Source organism: Paralichthys olivaceus, chromosome 11 (genome assembly GCF_024713975.1).
Source record: "Paralichthys olivaceus isolate ysfri-2021 chromosome 11, ASM2471397v2, whole genome shotgun sequence".
Classification (NCBI taxonomy): Eukaryota; Metazoa; Chordata; class Actinopteri; order Pleuronectiformes; family Paralichthyidae; genus Paralichthys; species Paralichthys olivaceus.
In genome coordinates, this window is record NC_091103.1 from 18801758 (window position 1) to 18826127 (window position 24370).

General features: G+C 39.3%; 2 protein-coding genes across 10 annotated transcripts in view; one reads left to right on the forward strand and one right to left on the reverse strand.

The window, feature by feature from the left end:
* The window catches only part of cadm1b (cell adhesion molecule 1b), a 156993-nt gene extending 154556 nt beyond the window's left edge, over positions 1 to 2437 (reverse strand). Inside the window, exons 1-2 of the mRNA XM_069534361.1 lie at positions 2372 to 2437; positions 1814 to 1898 (exon numbers count right to left, since the gene is read on the reverse strand). The gene's annotated coding sequence lies outside the window, so the exon portion shown is untranslated. The remainder of the gene's footprint in view (positions 1 to 1813; positions 1899 to 2371) is intronic.
* Positions 2438 to 14575: 12138 nt separating this feature from the next.
* Positions 14576 to 24370, forward strand: part of ncam1b (neural cell adhesion molecule 1b) — a 71378-nt gene continuing 61583 nt past the window's right edge. For 6 of the 9 annotated variants that reach the window (XM_069534960.1, XM_069534961.1, XM_069534956.1 and 3 more), the window contains exon 1: positions 14576 to 14860. In XM_069534960.1, coding sequence (XP_069391061.1) covers positions 14809 to 14860 — 52 coding nt within the window. In that variant the 5' untranslated portion in view covers positions 14576 to 14808. The remainder of the gene's footprint in view (positions 14861 to 24370) is intronic. The other 3 variants (XM_069534963.1, XM_069534964.1, XM_069534962.1) reach the window with 2 other exon arrangements.

Below are 24370 nucleotides of genomic sequence, written 5' to 3' on the forward strand. Positions count from 1 at the left end.
AAAAATGTTGTCTGGACATACAATTGTTTGTGTTTTTTGTCCGGAGAGATATCTGATGTGTCTGATAAGAGAAACTGTAAGGTACTGCGAACGGAAAACTGAGTCTTGGCCCAAATATCCACTGTCTACACCAGAAGCCCCAAATTATTAGCCGTCGTCACCAGAGGCTTAATTGTGATCAGACGACAGCCGATTGATGTTTTACTGCCACCAACTGGTCTGGAGTGTGAATCAGAATGTCTATGATTTACAATATTAAAAAACTGTTTCCTCAAATTCCCAAATTAGATTTTGATAACTCTTATTTCAGAAGTTCTATATTTTTATCTCTTTGATCAAAGTGTACTTTTATCTTTGAGCTTTTGATCTCATATTTCTGACAGTGCAGCATCACATGCTCTACTGTAATCTCTTACCTACTGTAGTAACATCTGCCGGTTTTATGTTCATCTGTTTTGAATAATCCAAGTAGTCTTGATCTCTCAGGCTCCTTCCTGTTCACCTGATTTCCCACACTTTGAACTCAGTAAAACCAGTGCTTTCTTCTCTTCCTCTCATTTCTTCTGCCAACTTTCTTTCAATTTGTGCCTCACAATGCTCTAGATTTCTATCTTGTTGAAACCAACTGCATTGTTATTATTTTGCGGCCTCCTTAGCAAATTTAACTGCCATCACATTTCACTTGCTACAAATATGTGCTGGCTTTCATATACATCCTCTTTTCTGTGTAAAATATTAGTTTTTAGAAGACATTTGCAGGTTCCAAAAATCCGTATGTAATAAATGTGCATGCAAATTCCTCTAAGTGCAACTCTGAATCACAACAAAGATGCCAGCGAATGTGACACTCTCCTTGTTTGCATAAGACAAAGTGGATGAGTAAACGTTGCATTAGCATAGTGGCTCCACTAGTGAGTTTCTACCCTAGTGATGTCAAGTATCTGAGTGTAGCTGCGGCCCCAGTGTGAAAACAGTGAAATGAAGGGTTGTTGGAAATTCCTTGGTTGCACTCTCCACAAAGCAGGAACAAACATGACACTTTCTTCAGCTTCAGCAGAAAACACACAGGCCACAGATACACTACACAATGAAGATTATTAGAACTCTAAATTAATCTAAAAACAAAGCTTTGCATTTCTGCGATGTCACATAAGAGGAGCTTGGCTGAGATTTAATCTTTTTGTTTCGCTTAACAAAATGATTGCTCTCTAGATATGTGTTAAAAGTCTCTTCTCTGTATTTTCAATATTTTCCTTCAGCTTATACAGGATCGGGACACTGGTCATTTCTAGTGCATATTTGGTCAAAGAAGATATTATTGAAATATACTGAGAGGTGTTTCTGATATTTAGCCTACTGCCACTGATATTTATAGGATGGGCAAAATAATAGAAAGACCTGTAAACAGCACAACAAATTGGAGCCTCTAAAATCCCTTTAAAACTGCAGCCTCTAAACCCCCCTTTAAAACTTCACATCATAAACTTCGTTGAGGTCTAGTTTATATTATAGAACTTGTGCATCAGGCTGCAACCGTTATTGGTGTACCTAATAAAGTGGTAGCTGAGTGTATAAAAGTGTAGACAGTCCAGTACAGAAAAAAATATAAAAAATTAGTAAGAGTCTACAAGCACACACACACGCGCACACACACACAAACACACACACACACACACACACACACGTTATGTAAACACAGTGGTTGTTGTCGATGTTCTTCTATGTAAAGTGAGTTACAACCAGAGTTAGACAGTGAATCAGGTTATTTATATACAATCCATACAGCAAACAGTCTGTGATCTGTCACACTCACCTGTCTGTCCTCAACAATCTGCTCCAGGTTCAACTTCTCTCTCCACTCATCCTCAAAGATTTCAAACTGATTCCCCTCAACGCCGCTGTGCAGATACAATAAATGGAGTTTATAAAATCTACAAACACAACACGGAGTGTATAAACTCTACAGACACAACATTGACTTTATAAACTCTACAAACACAACACAGACTGTATAAACTCTACAAACACAACACAGACTGTATAAACTCTACAGACACAACATTGACTTTATAAACTCGACAGACACAACATTGACTTTATAAACTCTAAAAACACAACACAGACTGTATAAACTCTACAAACACAACACAAACTGTATAAACTCTAAAAACACAACACAGACTGTATAAACTCTACAAACACAACACAGACTGTATAAACTCTACAAACACAACACAGACTGTATAAAGTTTACAAACACAACACAGACTGTATAAACTCTACAAACACAACACAGACTGTATAAACTCTACAAACACAACATGGACCATAATAAATGGTCACAACATGGACTTAACAGGATGTTACACACCTCTCGGAAGAAGAAGATCACTGTGTGCATGTTAGCATTTAGCCATACCCAGCATGCACCTGTAGGGCACCTGTTTGCGGGTGTGTTTGATTTGTGTCACAGAGCGTAATTGCCGGGTGGTGCAACAATGAAAGTCGATTAAATCACAAAAAATTCTTCTCTGTTCCCTCAAATTTGCATTTATAGGACTTGATTTCCATGAACAATACCTTCATTTTTAAACAATTGTATGTTACTGTTCTTTTCTCATTTGTTAGAAAAGCAGTTTGTTAAAATAAGTCTGCCCTCCAGCGACCCCTAGAGGTTTGTGTTGCCAGAACACCTACAATAATTCATGTGTGTGTGTGTGTGTGTGTGTGTGTGTGTGTGTGTGTGTGTGTGTGTGTGTGTGTGTGTGTGTGTGTGTGTGTGTGGTGAAGACTTTGAGGAAATTTAGTAAAGCAAAAAAATGTTTACTCTGAATTCTTTAAAATGGAAAAAAGTGTTTAGTTAGGTCCGAGTGGCCTTGATCTTCTGACCTTTTAGCAAAATCAAGTTCACCTTTCAGTCCAAGTGGGTATTTGTGTCAGACATATTAAAATACCCTCCAGTTGTTCTTGATATATTACATGAAGAATGATACAGATGTGAGGACACACACCTTGACCCTAGGACCATCTGTTCATATATCCATTATCTATTACTGCGAGAGGCAGGGAGCCTGGGCAGGTCGCCAGTGTGTCACAGGGCCAACATACAGAGACAAAGAACCATTCACACTCACATCCACACCTAGGGTTAATTTAGAGTCTCCAATCAACCTAACCCTATGTCTTTGGACTGTGGGAGAAAGTCGTAGCACACAGGGACACTCCACACAGAAAGACCCACAGCAAACTGGGATTCAAACATGTGAGGGGACAGTGCTAATGACTCTACTACCAAAACAGTTCATCTTTGATTCCAAGTGAATCCTTAAGTCAAATTTATAGACATTTGCACAAGGTGAACTTGAATGATGGGCTGCTCTACTGTAAAACTGCAAGAAAGTATATAAAATGGATGAATTGTAAATAGACTGTGTTCTGAATATTCTGGATGTGGCTCTGAACCTGACAGCTCTTGTTGCCTGGACAATCAGGAGACTGTGTAAATGATGATAAGCATGAAACCACAGCTAAATTTAGATTTCAGTCAGACTGTTTTTCACTTTACACCTCCCCGTCACCTTTCTTTTGTGTATGAAGCACGACTCTAATGTAACTACACGGCAGAAAGCTTCCAGTGTGATAGTCATGTCTTTTGCTCTGGTGATGAATTGAATTAGGCAGTAGCGATATGCATACAAACCCTTTCTGAGCTCAAACAGAAATTAGGGACAAGAGCTGAACTGAATGGACTCGCTAATTTCAAACTGCAGCAGCATTAAAATTAGCTTGGTAAAAGGGCACTGTATTGACGAGCTACTGAATTGGTCATTTTATTTATTTATTTTTTTTTTAAAGGCAATTTAATAACTTAATGAAGACAATCAATCGTGAGAATTCTCAGTGGAATGAGCTGAGAAGTGTTTGTCCTGACGTTTTTAATTGTAGAAAGGTTGTGAGAAATCCAGTATCTGAATTGAAAGTTAATGGGCCAGGTGGATACAGACGGACAGCCGAGCCATTAGACAGTGTAATTAATTAGCACTCTGCATTCGCAGTCCTGCTTCTTCTCTGACAAAAATGGGTAAAACAATGATATAAAGGGGTTTTTGCTCTCTTAATTGGAAACACAGATAGGTATGACAGAAAACCAATCCAGGAGGCGGCCACCTTGTTGCGCTGTTTGTGTTGACTCCCATCAACACACAAGTGTAACAATAAAGAGGTTCAAGATGGTAATAACAAACACAGAAAAAATATTGTGATCTATGTTCCTCTTGTACTGGAAATACAATTGAAGAATTGTGGTTCTACATGATCAGATGTTAATGAGTGAGTTTTTCTCATGTGTATTTCGTTTATGTTTTCTTTTTACTTCTTTTCATTTATTCTGCTTCTATATTTATTTAAACAACGATTTTGCAAGCAAATAATTGGACCAATGAAAACACATGTTTTTCTCCCTGTACTTTACCAAGACGCTCCTATTTAGAGACAATATCTGTTCTGCCAGGACGTCCTGGTCAAGCTGGGCAGCAATGAAATTAAAGTTTCATCTAGACATTATGGCTGCTTGGGCAATAAAACAATATCAATAATTATCACAATATAATTTTGATTAGTATCAATATAACAAAAGTTAAATATATATCAGTAACCATATCAGAGATATAGCAAATCTGCCTCAGATTTGTAAAAATGTTTTGCTACTTATCAGGTGTTTGTCGTTCTCTGCTCATAAAGAAGAGTTTAAATCCACAACATTCACTCAGGAGAAGAAAATCAGTCCAAACCTAAAATAAATAATACTGAGACATTAAATGTGATAATTATTCATATTAACTGATCTTTCTATTTTGAAAATTCTTATTTGGACATCATTTTCAGCCATGTCACCAACCCTATATGGATAGATAGATAGATATTTTTATTGATCCCAAGGAAAATGAAGGAAATACAAGCAGATAACACAAAGAAAACACAGACTAAAACACAGAACAGACACAGAAACACAGGAAATCAGGGGCAAAAATGAATTATGGAAAATGTCTGGCAATTTGTTACTTATACTCACTCTAAACCCAAATGGGAGGGAACAGATTAGCAGTGTACGTCACTGTAAGTCGTTACCCTCAGGAGATACAGACTCTCGAGATTCACAGTCTCACAACACCAAAGAGGATGGTTACTCCCAACACAAAACATAAAACATCTAATGCATTCCCACACAGGCCTCAGACCTCACAGGTCAGCCATCTCCCATTTGATATTAGAGTGAAGTAATATATTCCCTCACAGAAAGCAATAATAAGTAGAACTCAGAAATAAATTGTTGCCATAATATTTTCTTTTGCAATATGATCACTTCAAAGTGCAAAGAAGATAAAACTGTAAAGACTTTAGCTGGGTCCATTTCCTCTCCAACTACATAATTGAGAAACTTTAAGTCAAATCATTTTCATGAGATTTGTTAAAATGCATTATGTTATAGTTTTGGATATTGAACAAAAAAGTATAACGTTTCTGAACTTGGATTAGGTTGTAGGAGCAAAATTGTTCATGTTACTTTACAATGAAGAGAAAGGCGAGCGGTGATGGAAAAGGCTGTGAATTATAAGTGGCATCTAAGGAAATGAGCAACAGGCAAAATGTCTTTGTCCTTATCTTTCTCACACAATCAATAGAAGTGAAAGGCTTGGGAAATTGAACATCTCCCCTTCAAAGTTCATCTTATTCTGTTTGAACTTCAAAAAATATTGTTCAAAATGAAGGTAATGCCAGAGCCACCGCTACACCCTGAGCTACAATACTGTTTTATTCAAATCAATGTGTCACTACAAAGTCTCCAAATTACTAAAGACACCATTTATTTCCCTCCAGTCCAACTATAAGGCTTAAATTCTAAGATCCCTCATTAAAAATAATTAGGCTACGAATAGAGTTTGATTAAAATGTCCTAAATATGGTCTTTAAAGCAAATTTCAATATTTTGGGAAATTCACTCGTTCTCTTCCTTGTGGACAGTTAGATGAGAGGACTGATACTGCTGTCATATCTGTCTGTTGAACGTGAGGCTACTCCCAGCAGCCGTTGAGCTAAGCTTAATTCTTGGCTCGGAGCAGTGATTTCCTGGAATCTGTGCGGGTTGCCTGACAACTGCTCATAGCCAAGAAATAGTCCAGCACATAACCCCAAGAATTGTTGTTGGGTATTTTTAAAGGTAATTGTCATTTTGCACTTTAGTTTGTGGCGCTGGCAGGCAGATTTTGTCCCCTTTAGACTGAGTCAGGTTTGTTTTCCAGTCTCTGCATTGGCCTCAGCTGACTGGCTGTTGCTTCATATTTCAGTGCAGACATGAGAGTTGTATCAGTCCGCTTATCTGACTCTCCTCCAGAAAGTGAGCAAACGTAATCCTCAAAATGTCAAACTATTCCTTGAAGACAAGTCAGTGTTCAATCTTACAAGGTAAATTAAACCTCCAAATAAAGCTTTGTAGAGTTTTTATAGAATACATGTAATGGCTGGTAAATCCAGTTTTTTTGAACCATACATTTTACCTTCAGTAAGGAGGTTATGTTTTCATGTTCGTTTGTTTCTTGTGTGTTACAATTTCCAAAGACTAGTGTACAAAATATCATGAAACGTGGGCAGAGAGATGTGGTATAAGTCAGGAAAGAAGACATTAAATGTAGGGGTGGATCCTGATTCAGGTAATGCCTAAATTTCTGTCACACAATGTTTTAATTATTTTATTTACTCTTTTCTGGCTGTGTTTTTTAAGTTATTTTATTAATTTTTACTTTTGTGAAGCACTGTGTAACAGTGTTTTGAGAAGTAATATATAAATTAAGATATTATATTATTTACTTTTAATTCTGGTGCAGAATCTGAAATTTCTTTCAAGTTTTCTCAGAATGGTGCTATTGCTCTGCTGTGTGTTGAAACAGACCTCACTTCTATTACAACTGATGTCTGCCTGTGTTTTACACTCACACCTTATTTTCGGCATCAATCTAAAGGCACATTCAAAACCCCACTGAAGTTAGAGTGGCTTGTGCAGCCAACGAACCGTGGCAGAGTTAACTTCCAGGTTGGCTCGCAGGATAACAGCCCTGCCGGACTTGAGAGGCTTGTAGAGGCCGAAACATTATTCACATTCACACTGAACATTGAAAAACCTGTTACAATAAGACTGAACGGACAGAAACACTGAGCTCTTATACATGGACTCCCTACTGGGAACCCAATAACACTAAAGGTCCCAAAGTAGGCACAGACGTATTGTGTATTTTTTTGTTGTATTTTTTTTGCATCTGAAGTGTAGCTCTTACATACAGGGTCCACACAGAAGGAAAGCAATTACCCAGTTTAGTTCAAATCCAATTGTGCGTCTATTTTATCCCAATAGGTTATTTATTGTAACCTGTTGTGGCATAATCACTGCATATACTCTACTTTGTGTATTCATTGTGTTGATCCCATTCGGTGCATGTAAGAGATGATCCTTTTCATCAATCACACATTTCACGCATCTCTCATCTTTTTAGTTCTTTGAGTTTTCCCACACTGCAGACAGCATCTTAAGAGCAGCGCTCTGCATAGCCCGGGGTTTGAGATGGGGTTTGAGTGTGTTAGAGGCTCGTCAGACATCTTGAGTGAAATCCAAAGTGACAGGCTTCTTGAAAGACTGAGGATCTGATGCGAACTGTCACTGCATATCACTGAATCCGTTGCATGCTAAGCTCAGTTTACAGGATGTTTGAGGATAGTCCGCAGAGAAAGTCTTAAAATCAGCTGGTTACTCTCATTAAGTCATTAGTACATTTTATAAATAATGACAAGTGCATTTTGGGAGGGGGCTGTTTGCTTGTGTTGGATTTGTAACATTTATTTATAATAATTATGTTTGGACATAGATCTATTACAATAATTTGTCTGAGGCATATCGTGTGTGTTGATGGTGGCGACAGTGACATCTGTTTTCAGAGCATATTAAATCCTTCTTAGGTGCTAAAAATAGAGTAACACTCAGAAATTCAAAAGTATGTGATGGGCATAGGTGATAATAGGTGTTTTTTTTATTTATAGGAATGCAGCTTTTAAGACTTGCAGCAAAAATATCTAAATTCACAACAACTGGTCCAACAGTGGGGCTTGACAGCTGCTTTTATTTGTCATAGTCCACAGTACCAGTGATATATTAATGTAAACACCTTCATGTAACAGTGCTGCCGGTTTGGATGTGCATGCTCAGTGACAAAATGATGTGTGAGAAATGGTGTGGAAACATCACAAGAATAAAAACAGAAAAATAGACGCACACTGCTGAGTTCTGCTAGTGAGATTTTGTAAAAAAAAAAAAAAAAACAACAAACAAGTAGCTGCATTTGCCTGAAACTACATTAGAAAGAGAAATCCATAAATCAAACACAACTGCACCAAACTCATTCAGATCCAGTGTTGTGTTAAACCTCCCATCCAGCTGGAGTGTTGGGTCAGAGTCAGACCGTTTGGGTTTGAGGCCAGACACCATGGGCACATGATGAAAATCTATTATCCACCATTTTCCAAATTACACCACATTTACAGTAGGGAAGTGATCAACATTAGTTCTCATTAGCTCCTAATTGTGTTTGTACTCTATCCATGCATGAATTACACTGCAAGATGTTGGGCGTGCCACTGAGCTGTAGAGATATGCTGCCCCCACATGTCAGAAAGACCACATCACATGTGAAGTGCTATTTCAGGACGTGATGCCATCTCATCGAAGGTTCCTCTTCCATGCCGTGATGTTTTAAAATCGCTAGGTGGCAGCAGATTTCCAAGATGAATCTACTGTAAAATCTTGGGTTGGTTTTGTGTTGCAATACTTTTTTCATTCGTGCATGTCGTCTCTGCCCTATATTGTCCTTTATCTTTTAAATTTATATCGTACAAAAAGATATCAACTAAAGTGCATTTTAAGATTGTCAGATGTTAATGATGTTGAGTCGACCCTAACTTGTGGTGTATTTGTTTTTAATTACATTATATAGTCATATTGCAGTTATGTCAAGTGTGTCAGGCCTAAAACTATGTTCGGCATACTTTGCAGTTTGACTCTAAGAAAAGTATTGATAGTTATTTAAGATAAAACTTAAACTGTCCGTTTTAGACAATTCAACATTTAAATAAACGTAATCAAATACTCGACTTCGATTTAGAACATTTCTTGTGTTCTTCTGCTGCGACAGAGGTGAGGTGTTGTCATGGTCTGGCTCTCAGACACTGGACTATGAGTGGAACTGAGCCCTCTTTGTGCTTGATGATGGATGATGGTTGGAACATTACAATGACATCTAACAATGACACCTTGGGCCCACAGCGGTGACGACAGTTTAAATGTGTTGTGTAAATCATCTCTAAAGAATGAAATCTTTATGATGGGGGAAGCTGCACATGACTGGACACTGCATCCTCTCTCTCTTTTTTCTGTTACGTAATGAATATGCATACGGCTGAGTCCATGTGTGTGTCTGTGTGCACTGATGTGTGTGGTTGTATGTGAGCTTAGTCTGACTCCTCCAGATCTCTGCCTACGCAGATTAATATCTGCAGTCCACAAAGGAGCCCTGTGTGCCCCGCAGGACAGACTCTCAGGACAATGAATCCACTGTTTGACAACACCATCTCCCACTCAAGCAAACTGACACACACCCCTCAGTCCTGAGATTATAGGAAGCTCAGTCTCCCTGCACTAAAGGTGATAATTGAAGGACAGGGATGTGCTCCAAGGCTTTTCACCGTGTCATTCATCCTGACTGCAGAACGCTGAAGTAGAGTTGCCAATGGCTTTGACGTGTCTGCCTTCTACCTGTGACTTTCTGGCTGTGGTGGGCTACGTTACAATTTCTAAACGCAACCTGTTTATAGTTTGTATTGTTTCTGGAATTTAACTCAAAAAAAAATAAGTACGATCCAGCTAAGGACAAATAAAACTCATACAACATTCTGTCAGACCCTGATTCTGAATTTCTCCCAACCCACTGATCCACAGTAACACCGCAGTGATGTGTTAATGTTTGATTTTATTTTGCCTGATTTATTATATAATGCACACCACTCGAGTCATTAAGAGGGAGAGGGTCTGGTTTTTCTTGTTGGTCACATGTGCATACCCCCCCCCCCCCCCCCCCCCCCCCCCCCCCCCCCCCCCCCTCCTGCACAAATGACCTCTTCTTTCCTCCTATGACCCAGAAACCAATGTTCACCACACTACTGTGTGTTTCCTTCTGGTGCAGTAGTGGAGGAGGTAAGAGATAAGCTATTTTAAAACCTCCTACAGTGGAGGATGTTCACGTGTATCCTCTCCAGTGGACAGATAGATCAAATCACCAGTGTAAAAGTAGACGTGAAGTACCACCCATGGCTCAAATGGGTGAAAGAGGATAAGGGGATGGAGAACAGAAAGGGAGGCAGAGAGATGGAAAAATGCAAAATACCTTCAGACAGCCTGGTGTGTAATAAAAGGTTTTACTTCGGAGAGACTTGTACATGTTTGTAAAATGAGTGTTTCCCAGCTCACTCTTGTACCACGTTGACGAGGATAAAACAAACGATCAGCATGCACATGTACTACTATTACATCTACTGCAGTATGTGTTTGAACTTGAGAAATAAAGCCAAATAGATTCTGGCAAAGTTATGAGAGGGATTTGAGTCAATGAAAGAACATGTTATATGCGTTTTGTCACAGATTGACATATTCAGTTTGACGCAAATGGAGTTAATGGCTCTCTGGGTGATATTTGAGTACAATTTTCTTCTATAAAAGTTTTTTTTATGGAGATGATTAGTGAGTGTGGCAGTCCAAGCTACGCTGTCAAACAGAAGATAACACTGAGTCAAACTGCTGCACAGATTTCCCGCATGATATGATTTTGCCAGTTTTCCTGTGTAGCCAGTTAAGTTTTTATTAATTAACACCAAGGAATTTGGCTGACTGCAGCTGTGAGATCCCTTAAAGGTACAGTGTGTAGAATTTTGTGATATCTAGTGTTGAAGTTGCATGTTGCAGCTGAACACCCCTCACCTCACCCTCTCCTTCAAACATGAAAAATAACCTGTGGTAATTGTCATAAAAACTCTAAAGGTATTTAATTTGTCCAGTCGGAAGTAATGTAACCAACATGGCAGCCTCCATAGAGAGGGTCCCCTCGATGTAAATATAAAGTATTTGAATATAAAGGGTCTTTTCTGGGGTAAAGAAAACTACAATTCATACAGTTTAGATGAAACGAACTAGTGAAAACATCATGAGGATTATTCTACATTAAATTTCTGCCAATAGTTTCCTTTCACCTAAATCTTACACACTGGACCTTTAAGTAATAATTTGAGCATAAATCTTCATTTTCATCCTTTGAATAGAAACCTCTTGAAATATTTGGGGAAATTTTAGACATTGGTGAACACAAACCTAAAAATAAAATTGAGCTACATCAGCTTCATCCAACTGAAATGCACACTGAATAAAACACTACATTTTGTTTAAAGGGCATTTATGTGAGTCATCAGCTGAGTCATACTTTTTCTATCTGTGATGCTGAGGCACAAACGCCAATCAAACCTCCATCCCTTTCCCCCCACAGCGCTCTGAAGCCACGCCCTTCCCCTCCACTGCCCGTCTCCTCTCTGCTCTGTCTGGATATTTCTTGGTGAATGATAGTTTAAAACAAGGGGCTGGAAAAGGGAGTGTCTGTGGACATTTTTTGGGGCCAGCCTTGGTATGCATGGGGGGATATAACTGTGGAGGGTTGGGTTTTTAGAAAATGTGAACGATTTGACCACCGCACATTTTCAGCCAGCCCACAGATAGATTTGATTTTCTCATTTTTGGCTCATTGTGTCTCAATGCTGGCCAACAGTGCAAATCAAAGGGAACTGCTCCCTCCTGGTGCCAAGTGCAATGATTCCTCCCTGCTGTGCAAGCAAACAACATCCCCCTTTCTCTTGCATTGCTGTTCTCTCAGGTACCATAGAATTCACTTTTAAGTTAAGTGTGTTGCATAAGGCTCTTTTGGTCACTGGTGGGTTGAGGGGTGTCAGGGGAGTATTTGACTCACAGCAGTCCTTTACAGAAGTAGGTAGAGGCAGTGACTGTGTTTTTTTGTTGTTCTTGCATGTTCCATTTCAAATGTTTGACCATAGCTTTTATAAAAGAAGCATAAATGTTCTGTAAAGCAACTCTAGGGCCAACAAAATACATATGGAGCTTTTTGTTATGAATTACAAATTCAATTGCCCTTTTTTTACAGTTGCTTTCTGAAATGTTGGTGTTTTTGTTTTAATTCTAAGCATTGAATCATATATTTGAAGATTCATCTTTGAGAAAACACAACTGATCAGTTAAAGGAACATTTACATATGAAAAAGAGAAAGTGTTATTACTTTCCTACTTTCACATTGGTTTTCAAGAGGAAATGACCATGGTGACTTTTTATTGAGAGTTCATATGCTAGCGACTAGAATTAACTACAATTAGGTGCAGAGTATCTACAAAATGACCAAGATGAGACACAAATGTCCACAGAGCAACACAAAATGATGAAAAAGAACCTCAGAATGACTACAATGCATAATTGGTTCAAAGGAATGCAAAGCAAATACAAAGAGACACCAAATGACCACAAATAGATGCATAATGAGCAAAAAAAGACACAAAATGACTCCAAGGAGAAAGAAAAATGGTATAATGGAATTTAAAGTGACAACAAGGTGATGCAAAGGAACAATCACAACGATCATAATGTGACGTAATATGACCATAAAAGACACAAACTGGCACAAAAAAGTGACTCGAAGAATGACACAAAATAGATTCTTAGGGAGCACTGAGACACAAAATGGAGAAATAAAACTGGTACATAGCAATACAAAGCAATTACAATGAGACGCACAAAACGACCACAGGTTGACATTAAGTGACCGCAAAAGACACAAACTGCGACACAAAATGACCACAAATAGATGCAGAATGAGCAAATAGAGACACAAAATGCCCTGTATCTTTCAGAATCTGCTTTATTTGCCACGTATGAGTACACATACTAGGAATTTGACTAAGGTGTAGTAGCGGTCAGTGTACTTACACAATTAAAACAGACTACCAGAAACTAGCACAAAAAAAAGCATGGCCACTATGTGCAATAGAGTTAAACTGTACAAGACAGTGGTGCAATGGGAAACAAAAATGTGCAAGAGTGAACATTTACCTACTAATTATGACCATGGGACAGTGGTACAGTGGTGCAGAGTGCACAGATGCTCAAACAAATCGATAACGTACAGGTTACTTATGTGGGGTAGGTGAATCATATGGTGCAGAGTGCAAAGCTGCTGGATCAAGTATGGATCATTATGTACATGAATCATTTATATACACAGAATATAAAGTCCTATTAGATTTATATGGTCTGAAATGTGTATGTGTAAACCTGAATTGAGGAACAGTATAATAGATAATAAATTATTGGGGATTTGTGGTGGATGACTAATGTACAGGTGTATTGTTTTTGGCAATGTAGACTGGTGAAGTGTTAATCATCCCTTATTACAGATTTAGCACAATTATGATGAAACTTATTAAAGGGATAGTTCACCCAAAATTGAAAATTCCCTCATTATTTACTCACCACTATGCCAATGGTGATGGTTGGTGGCAAAAGCAAAGTTGGTGAAATGTTTGAATCCACAGCGTCGCAGCCAAACCAATACAATTGAATTAAATGCTGACGGATTCTTCAAACGTACTAAACAACAGGGGGAAAAAACACATGTGTCCATACTGCTCCTGTTGTGGTATCCAAGTGTCTGTAAGCCCCGACATTAAAATTCATCATCTACACCATGTTTTTAGTGTAAACGTCCGCTGTTAGCCGTGTTCGCAGGCACACTGCACATAAGCTTTCGGCAAAGGGTGCGTGCGGTAGCATCGCTATTTCCGGTAGCATCACTACTTCCAGTAGCATTGCTGCATAGCTGCAGTTATTACTGAGTATCACTGATGTTGTCTCATGCACCCTTGGGTGAGAGCATAAAAGCGTGAGCTTGTGCCGTTTGCGTGAGCGTGAACGCGGCTCCATCCAGGAGGACACCAGCAGACATTAGGCTGGAAACATGGTGTAAATGATGCCGTTTCGGGTCGAATGTGAATACCAGGGCTCATGGACACTTGGATGACATTCCATGTTTTTTTATCTGTTGTTTTTACGTTTGAAGACTTGGTTACCAGTCACTTCAATTGTATTGGATTTGGCTGCAATGCTGTTTACCCCTGAAACTCCAAAGGTGTTTTGTGGACTCAAACACTTCACCCACCCTCCGTCGGCACAGTGGTGAGTAGATGATGAGTGAATTTTCATTTTCCGATGAACTATCCATTTAATAACATCCATAAAACCAAGTGTAATATTTTATCATTGTTATTATGAGGAGGGGTTTCCCCACCACACTGGTATAACAGGAGCCCCCCCCCCCCGCACTATTTAACGGGCGGTCCTTCTTATTCCGCCCGTGCGGATGAATCCACGAGTGTGAGCAGGCCCTGCTTGTCAGTCAGACTTTGAACGGTGCACTGGCGCTCATCACCGCCGCCACTAATCTCCCTCCGACCGCCGCCTGTCATCACCGACTCCCCGCCACCACCGCCCGGCTCTCACGCACGCATCTGAGGATGAACCGTCGCTAGTAAAAGAGGGAGGCAGGACACCGGAGGGAGATTTGACGTTGGCTTCGCCGATTTACGCTCACGTTAACTCGGGAGTTGCGATGGTCCAGTCACGGGATGTTTTTTTAGCCTTGCTTCTCTGGGGCAGCACAGGTAAGAACCCCCCCTCTCCCATGTTTGACTTAAATCCTCCCAGCTTTTCTCTCTCCCTGTGTTATTACCGGTTCTAAATGAGTGGTCAGGACCGCAGGCAGCCTCTCCTCTCCGGGTCCTCCCTCTCCCTCCGCCCGCAGCCAGGCACCACTCTTCTTCTCGAGCAGGTGCAACTGTGCTGCGACTGCTGCTCGTCATCCTCCATCAGGGAGCCGTGTTTTATTTCTTATTTCTCCGGAGCCATTTGATTTCTCGGTGGGCTCGCACCACTCTGCTCTTTGCGTGACCAGCCCGCACGCTGACTTGGCGATATTGTGCACTGAATAAATCATGGTGCTCGAGGAGAACTGTTCCGAAAATTGCATCAGTGTGGACGTGAATGGAAATATGGCCGTGATGATTCTAAAGAAAATGTTCGGGATGGAATTGTTGTTGACGGGGTGTGATGCTGGGCTCCCTCCTCCGTGTGTAGTAACACACACACACACACACCACACACACACACACACACACACACACACACACACACACACACACACACACACACACACACACACACACTTGTACTTCTATGTCAGTGAGGACAACATAATACATTCCCCTTAGCCTAACCTTAACCATCCAAACTAAATGTCTAACCCCTTAATTCTTACCCTAACCCCTCAAACAGCCCATTGAAGAAGTGAGGACTGGTCAAAATGTCCCCACTTTCCAAAATTGTCCTCACTTTGTAGGGTCTCTGCTTGGATTGGTCCTCACAAAGATATAAGTACAGGAATGCACACACATATCCATGCACACAAACAGCCTCCTTGGTTGAGTCACGGTCTCAGTTAAAGGGACATTGTGCAAAAGAAAACGCATGTTGTTTTGGTGAATGCACCTGCACGGTGTGATGGTGGCACTGAGGAGGGGTCTCCGAAAGTAAAGCACATGAAGTGAGGGTGTCTCCGGGACAGTGTCGGCTTATCTGGTCTCTCTAGCTCACTGATGCATAGCAAGCACAACTTCTACTCTGAATCATCTGTTATGTAATCCACGATGCCACGATAAAGGCTTTGAAATGAGATCCTCTAAGTTGGTCAAATGTGTCGTTATGTAAGTCTCACTGAGGGATTTTTGTGTCAAATTCCATTTTTGAAATCACCTTTGCAGTCACAGTCAACCAATGGTAGATGACGATATTTAGCGGGAAAGAGATGGACAATGTATGATGCTGATATTATGTTAATTTTGTATTTTTCATTTTTTTTTCATCCATTACAACACGTTTAAAATAACAATGAGTCACGAAATTGTTTCACTTGAATTTACCTTTATATGATCCGAATGTAATTCTCACTTGAGCACAGAAAAACATTTGAAAATTAAGATCTGTCCTCTACTTATTTCAAATAAAAAATACATAATCAAAGATGAACTGAAAAACCTCTTATTTGAATGTCTGTAGATACTTTATGTTCACTGGTGCAGACATCAATGCTGATTAACTCAAAATGCCAGATGTTTGCCGATTAATCGGTGTGTCACTGCTTCGTGCACCCATTCTTTGATTAGAATCAGTAATTTGACATGTGAGGTGCTTATGGTTGGAGTAGCGCTCTCTGCTACACCCAGGCTCAGGGTTTTCGTGGCATCGCCTTTTAATCCTTTATGTACAATCCGATATTTACAGGGATGCTCCTCAGGCAGTGGAGGAAAACGCAGTGGGAGTGGAGCCCTAGCTGCACTGTAATGGTAATTAAATTTCTCCTTGGTTCATTGGAGGTTTTTATGTGGAAATCTAAATAAAAAAAATCTCTTTAATTCCATCATTGAATATAAGCATATCTTCATGTGTTTGTGCACAGCTTACTTAAACACACCCTTGTAATACAGCACATGATAATTAATAGAGTACTAACTGGAAACACCTCTTGATTTAATTGTTGTACTAGATGAGCTCAAAAATAAAAAAATAATAAATGATAGTAAAATAATGATGGAATAAATTCCTCTATAAATTATTTATTCTTTTTGAGAGAGAATACGGTTTTAGATTTTTGCAGGGTTACTGATCTTGAGGTCAGAATATCTGAAGCTGTAAGAAATTCATACTAGGGTTTTAAGACCAGTGACACAAATGAGTTATTAAATAGTTTTATAGTTTAGCCATCAATACTTGGTTGTGATTTGAAATTTTGAATAATCAAATTGTAAATGCCAATATACATTTTTACTCAAATAAATACAAATTTTTAAGATTTGTTCTTTTTTTAAATCAAGAATTGTTAATGAAATTCTACTGAAGCCGACAAAATGTGAGCAATAAAAATACTGTGAGTTGCTTTCTGATTATGATGCCACGTCACTCGTTGCTTCTTATTTTGTGTTTTTTGTCAGTCGGCAATCCAGCCTAGAGGCCCATGACTGCCACCCAGTGGTCTGGGGTCAATACACTTTTTATTCAGAAGCTCTCTGAGGCCCATTATTTTCAAATCTGAGCGTCTGCGGAGTCAAATGTGAAAACGATTGGTAACATTTGGTTTGTAAGTTTTACACCCTTTCAGACTGGATCCTCAATGAGCCTTAAAATCCTCTTGACCGATGTATTATTCAAACCTCTTCAAACTCATAAGTGAAATATGGAATCATTTTAAGACTATATGGTATATTTCTTTTGGCCTTTTGACTTTTAATGTTTAATAATAATAGTGGAGAGAGACAGGAAATATAGGGAGAAAGGAGGGGACATGCAATAAGTGGTTCGGTTTGCCGGGAGTCTAGTCAAGGACCTAGTGCTTTGGGCATGTTTGCCCGTGTGATACAAGCTTTAATCATTCGGCTATCATGTTGCCCTAAGACTGAATTTCTGACTGAAAATGAAATATAGCCCCCAGAAATCAAAGTGAGAGAGGGAAAGGAAAGCTGGGCAAGATAAGAGATTCTGAATATCCCCAACATGTGGGACTGATGAGGTGCAAGTCTACATTTCACCATATGGCTCTTTTCAACAGGAAAATGTTGCTGTAGTTTAGAGTAGGATTGTTTCCCAGTCTATGTTACATCATCAGTCAGATCATGTGAAAATGATGACGTAGCTCCATGCAAAGCAACCAGAACACACTGACAGATGTCTCCAGACCTCTTTATAGCTGACTTAGTTTTAATGCGTATAGATCATCATTACTATAAAACGATAGCTGCCAAGTCCAACAGTAGATTTCTCTCTCCTCAAAAAATAAATGCCTTAAAAAATTTGCTTTCTGACCACAGTAGTGTTATCACGGTGCCAACATTTTGGTATCGTTCCCGGTACCAACATATTTCGATACTTTTCGGTACTTTTCCAAATAAAAAGAGAACACAAAAAATGTCATTATTGACTTTATTTTAATTGAAAATCTTAGAACTATAACATTATGCAACAGTAAATAAAATAAAATACCACAAAGACAGGCTTACATTTTTTCCAGAGCTACTTTTGTGGAGAGTGAAGGAGGCTGGCGTTGCTTGCTTTTAGCACTGAATGTGGCTTTTTTTCATGGGTATATAATGGTTGCAGCAGCTGCCATTCTCTCTCTGCTCCTGTCTCTCTCTCTCTTTCTCTCCTCTATCTCTCTCTGTCGCCAGACTCCTGCTCCGTTCACTGCTCCACGCTGCTCGCTCACTTGCTCGCCTGCTCGCCCTGGCTTGCTCGCTTCGGCTCAAATTGGTACGCGGTGACGTCATGCGGCGACGTAAAAAAAAAAAGAAAAAAGTACCGGCCTTATCCAAGCGCTGTATAGTACCATTTTAAATGCATCAGTACCCCGGAACCAATTTAGTACCGGTATACCGAACAACCCTAGTCTGGACTAATGTAAAAAAACATGGCAGCCTCCGTATAGAGGGTCCCCTCGATGTAAATATAAGGTATTTAAATATAACGGGCCTTTTCCGGGGTAAATAAAAATACAATTCATACAATTTAGATGAAACAAACTAGTGAAAACATCATGAGGATTATTCTACATTAAATTTCTGCCAATAGTTCCCTTTCACCTAAATCTTACACACTAGACCTTTAATTAAGTACATTTAAAAACAAAGACACGAAGAGCCAGTGTTCACATGGCACAATACAAATATTTACAACATTATAAATAACATAATAACTTAAATTCAAGTGTCTCTCCCATTAGTCAATGCTAATTACAGCATTCATTCATTTATACTGTTATCTGCTTGACCTACTACTGTCTTGCTCTCCTTTTTCCTCATCATCTTGTTTTCTCTTTCTTTTTTCACTTCCAGATGGATAACTCCTCCTATTTTCCTTAACTTTCATTTTCAATACAAACTTTTAGAATGGCCCTGTACACACCTGGTATTAACATGTAGTTTTTATATGGACAGCTCTGAGTGCGTGAATTCACACCGGGTATTAATTATTAATTATTATATATTAATTATGTGGCCCCACATGCGTCTCATGATTGGATCTCACTTCCCCGCCCTATATGCAAATAAACACCTACATCATTTCTGTTCTAGTCCCTGGCCACTTTATGAGACACTGCTAAAGTTTTTCAGCCCTCAGGGGCCCCCTCAAGTAGTTGCCAGCCTTGCCTGTTCACAAGCAGCGCCTCTGACCACACACCACTGCTGTTTTGCAAACACAAGAAGCAAGTACACTTTAAAGGTTCAGTGTGTAAGATTTAGGTGAGATTTTGTCAGAAATTTAATTATAAAATAATCCTAGTGATGTTTTCACTGCTGTGTTTCATCTAAATTGTATGAATTGTTTTTCTTTCTCTAGAATGGGCTCTTCATATTTAAATGAATTATATTTAAATTGGGAGCGGGTCCTCTCTACAGAGGCCACCATGTTTTTTTACAGTAGCCCAGACTGGACAAACTAAACACCTTTGGAATTTTCTTTTTCTCTATCTTAATGCCCTTCTGCTGCTGTAATGCCCAAATTTCCCCAGTGTGGGATTGGGAAAGTCTATCTATCTAATTTGCTACCACAGGTTCTCTTTCATGTTTGGAAGGGGAGGGTGAGGTGAGGGGTGTTCAGCTGAAACATTCAACATCACCACTAGATGTCACTAACTTCAACACGCTGCACCTTTAACACCCCTGCCTCCTATAGCCTGGCCATTAAAAGCTATCAAAATGATTGCATGTAACACAACTTTAGGTAAGACAAATATTTTCTCATTCTCTTGTTCAATGAGAAAAGTTTAAAACAACAACCTGCACTTGTGAGCTCAAAAAAAAATGATCATGATAATTATCCTGATTATTGACTGATATAAACATTTTTATTGATGCCAGCGTCACTTACAAATGAGCGCACACACCACGCCAAAGGAGCATGTGACGACATCAGCAACACTTACACTGCGTTGTGCATGTGTGAAAGGCAGACTATGGGTAAACTCTGCAGCCAGGTTTTACCTAAAGGTCATGTCTGAAAACGGCTAACGAGAACTACTGCCAATGCCTTGCCCTCCAAAACATTGAGCTCAGTTCCAAGGACACTTTTTGTCAGCGAAGGGGACCAGAGACAGAGAGGGGCTCCTCTCATGAACATTGCGCTATTTATTTAAATTGTGTAGCCCTACAGTCAAACCAATAAAGAAATCACCAAATATTAAGTGAGATCTCCAGCCATTGGTGGAGCGACACTTGGTGGTGTAACATTGGGGCTAGTTCATGCAGCCAACTTGAGCTGCGCTGCTTCAATCATGTGATGAATGTGGCGGACGCTACCTGGGGGAGTTTCACCCCCAGGAAATTAGAGAGGGTAAAGTTTAAGGATCACACATGGGGCAGAGAGCATTCCATATAAAAAATAGATTTTATTAAACACAAATGAAATTAAGACTTAACAATAGAAAAACCAATAATACGCTGGCTATCAGGATACCAGGCGGGACAGGATAAAATGGCTTGACTTTATTTTAATTGAAAATCTTAGAACTATAACATTATGCATGAGTAAATAAAATAAAATACCACTAAGACAGGCTTAAATTTTTTCCGGAGCTACTTTTGTGGAGAGTGAAGGAGGCTGGCGTTGCTTGCTTTTAGCACTGAATTTGGCTTTTTTCATGGGTATATAAGTTATTACATGTCATTCTCTGAACTCCTTGTGCAGGTTTGGGTGCTTTTCCTTCAAGTGTTTTGTCAAGTTGGAAGTGTTTCCACCCTTGGCCACACATGTTTTGTAACACCGTTTGCACAGTGGTGCATTGGTGTTAATGGCTTCACCGTGCTCATTTGTTTTCAAGCCGAAGTAATTCCATGTAGCACTTCGCGCACCTGGTTTATCTACAAGTTGCGGCGAGGTGATGGAGGCAGCAGCTGCCTGTCTCTCTCTCTCTTTCTCTCCTTTATCTCTCTCTGTCGCCAGACTCCTGCTTTGTTTGCTGCTCCGTGCTGCTCGCTCAAAACGCGGCGACAAAAAAAAAAAATACCGGTCTTACCCAAGCTCTGTATAGTACCATTTTAAATGCATCAGTACCCCGGTACCAATTTAGTACCGGTATACCGAACAACCCTAGACCACAGTCAAACATTTTACCAGAATACATAGCTTGATTGAGAGCAAAGACCTTTGTAGTTTGTTCCTGGCCAAATAAAACCCATAATGTCAAGTAAGGCTAAACATGACCATACCTTCCAGAGAGGCTGCAGTGAAAATGGATACATTTGAAGCTCCAGCTGTTGTTATTTTTTAAAGATTAATAGTTTTTTGATTATTTTTTTCAGCTAGTCATTTTAAATTTAAATTTGAAAAGTTGAGCATTTTCTCCCAATATATGGCTTAATTGAATGTCAGTTTATTTTCTGTCAGTAATTAACCTTTTTAATTACAATGCCACAGGGCTGCTACAGTGTGCTCTATTGGAGGAGTTATGCAAAATTTATTACAGCATATATTTATTATTAACATGTATTTGTTAACCTAATAAGACTAGATGCAACATATGCATGTATCTTCCTTAAGACTGAGCTTGTGCATGCTTCTCTTCATAATTGGATGAGACTAGGACTTGTTTTTTGGTGTTCTGTTCAGCCGATGAAAAAAGCTTCGACCATAGACTGTAAATAAAGATGGACAAAATAACAGCTCCCTAAAAGGGAAGTAATTAGATCCCCTTCTGGTGTATAGGTAGGTATAGGTAATAAACCCTGCCCTCTCCATGTTAGTAGATGGGACATTGGCAAACTAAAAAGTCAAAGTACAAAGTATACTTTTTCCCAAAGATAGTTTCAGTCTATTTAGGTAGTTCTTATCGCACTGATGTACTGTATGTTCAAGTGTTAATTTTTCTGGTCAGTTTGTTTGTAATTATTCCTTTGATGCTAAAAAAAAAAAGATGACGGCACCAATATCTGAGATATTTTGACTTCAGTTTTGTAGAATAGGAGGAATTGAAGACACGTCTTTCATCTTAAATTACAGTCTGGAGCGAGACTGAAGACAAGTACAGCAGTTATCACGATGTTAACGACCTAGACAATTCAGACAAAGACTTCCACATGCTTGCTGACCTGTTAGGCAAAGCTCAGGGCGAAACCCAGCTTTGAGGAGGGGGAGGGGAAGTATATTGGCGAGTAGGAGCCAGTATTAACGCAAGCCAGAGATAACCACTGACCTGATGCAGTGCTGTTACAGAGTCAATCTTCTGTTATTTTTGTTTTTGTCTTATCAAATAATTATATGTCGAGAACAGTGTCTCCTGACAATCTGCTGTTAAGCTTTTAAGGGTGTGTATTTAACCGGAATTTGTTCCATAATGGAAAAGATCATTGAAAGTAGGATTTAGATACATCCTGGAAAGAACTCTCTGTCATGTATATGTTGGATCTTATGACATTTTAGACTTAACATTTCAATAGATTCATATGTTTTCTTTAACTGTGCGTCTGGGAATTCATGAATAATACATCTTTTGTTCCCTTTTACATCGTGCATGACATTTACTGTAAATCGAACTCTAGACTGATTTTCAAACCAATGTTATCATTTGCACATAAATATATATATATATTTGAAATCTCACAGAAGCAAAGGGTTTATTCCATTATTAGGAAGCAGATGCAGGACGGGCTGTGGTTTTGTGCCATCCAGTACTACTTGACGCTTCAGTGACTGGAGTGGATCAGACAGATCCAGGTCTGAGAGAGTTTAGAGGAAAGCATTGCCGAAGGATGCTGAGAAGATGACATTACACGTGCACATGACCCCGTGAAGCACTGTGGGAGGAACATAAACATACTTTCCTAAGGGTTTGCTCACAGAAGAGGAACAGGCTCTGGGCTTATTTGTTTTTTGTTTTTTACTGATTCATTTCTATGGTGGGAGCATCCTAAATGTTATTCCCATGAGATTTTAGTTGTTACTTTATATCAGACATTAATATTAATCAGTCTTAACTTTAGAGTGCGAAACAGGTTAAACACACAACTCATAGGACATACAGTTTTTTTTAACCTAAATATCATCTTAAGGTTTTCATATTGTCTTCTTCTCTCAAAATTAAAACAATGCTAAAATCACTGAGCTATCAGGAAATGAAAACAGTGTGTCCTAGTCATCCATAAAGTTAAAATTAAAAAACAAAAAGCAAAGGCAGAGGCCAGCACTGTTAACATATCCCTGTGGACATGTAACCCTAGACCGGCTAACCTTTAGGCATGGCCTTCCTCCACTTAAAAGGTTTTGCTCTGAGGGACAGAATGAATGTCTGACAGGGTGTTTAGTTATCTGTAAGGAATCGGAGAGACTACTTGACACATTAAATGTATGTTGTAATGACTCAAAGCAGAAAATGTGATTTTTTTTTTTTAAAACAATGGCAAAAACAACTTTGAGCCATTTAAATGTGGCTGTTTTTTTCCATTCTAAGTCAGTCACCTTTGGCTGGCTAGTCATTGGGTGCACTTTGCTTAATGTATCATCTTTTCCCACTAGGCTAATCACTTTCAAATAAAGAGTGATTTCCTCATTTGTTTAGGCTGTTATGAACAGAAAGCACACCCTGGTTGGAGCAGAACTTATCCGAACCAAACTAAGCCATCACTGCCGTGTCTGTGGCTCATGTGGCCCCTGAGAGAGGAAATTAGCTTACAATCATGTAACTATCCATGCCAAAGGGAACTATGTCCCAAATTACATGAGTTTCAGATGAGTATTCTCAGCTCATACTCCTGAGAGCAAAGTTGCCGTACGTCTGATTTAAGAAAATGCATGTCTCATCTTACCGTTATAAAGAAGTAGGCTGTTGGCTAGGATTAGCTTTCAACTTCTTTTATGTAGTTTGAAGAGAGGCAGTGTGTGTGTGTGTCCTCTTGTGCATCCATGCACATCATGGTGCCTTCATTATTGAAACACTGTATGATGCATTACCATGCAAGAAGCAGGGGAAATGCGGAATGCCATGCCTCAGGCTTCATTTCTATGTAGTCACCATAGTGTTTCACTCTCTCTAATGTTACACTGCTCTATGACTTACTCATTGCCTGGCAACTTGG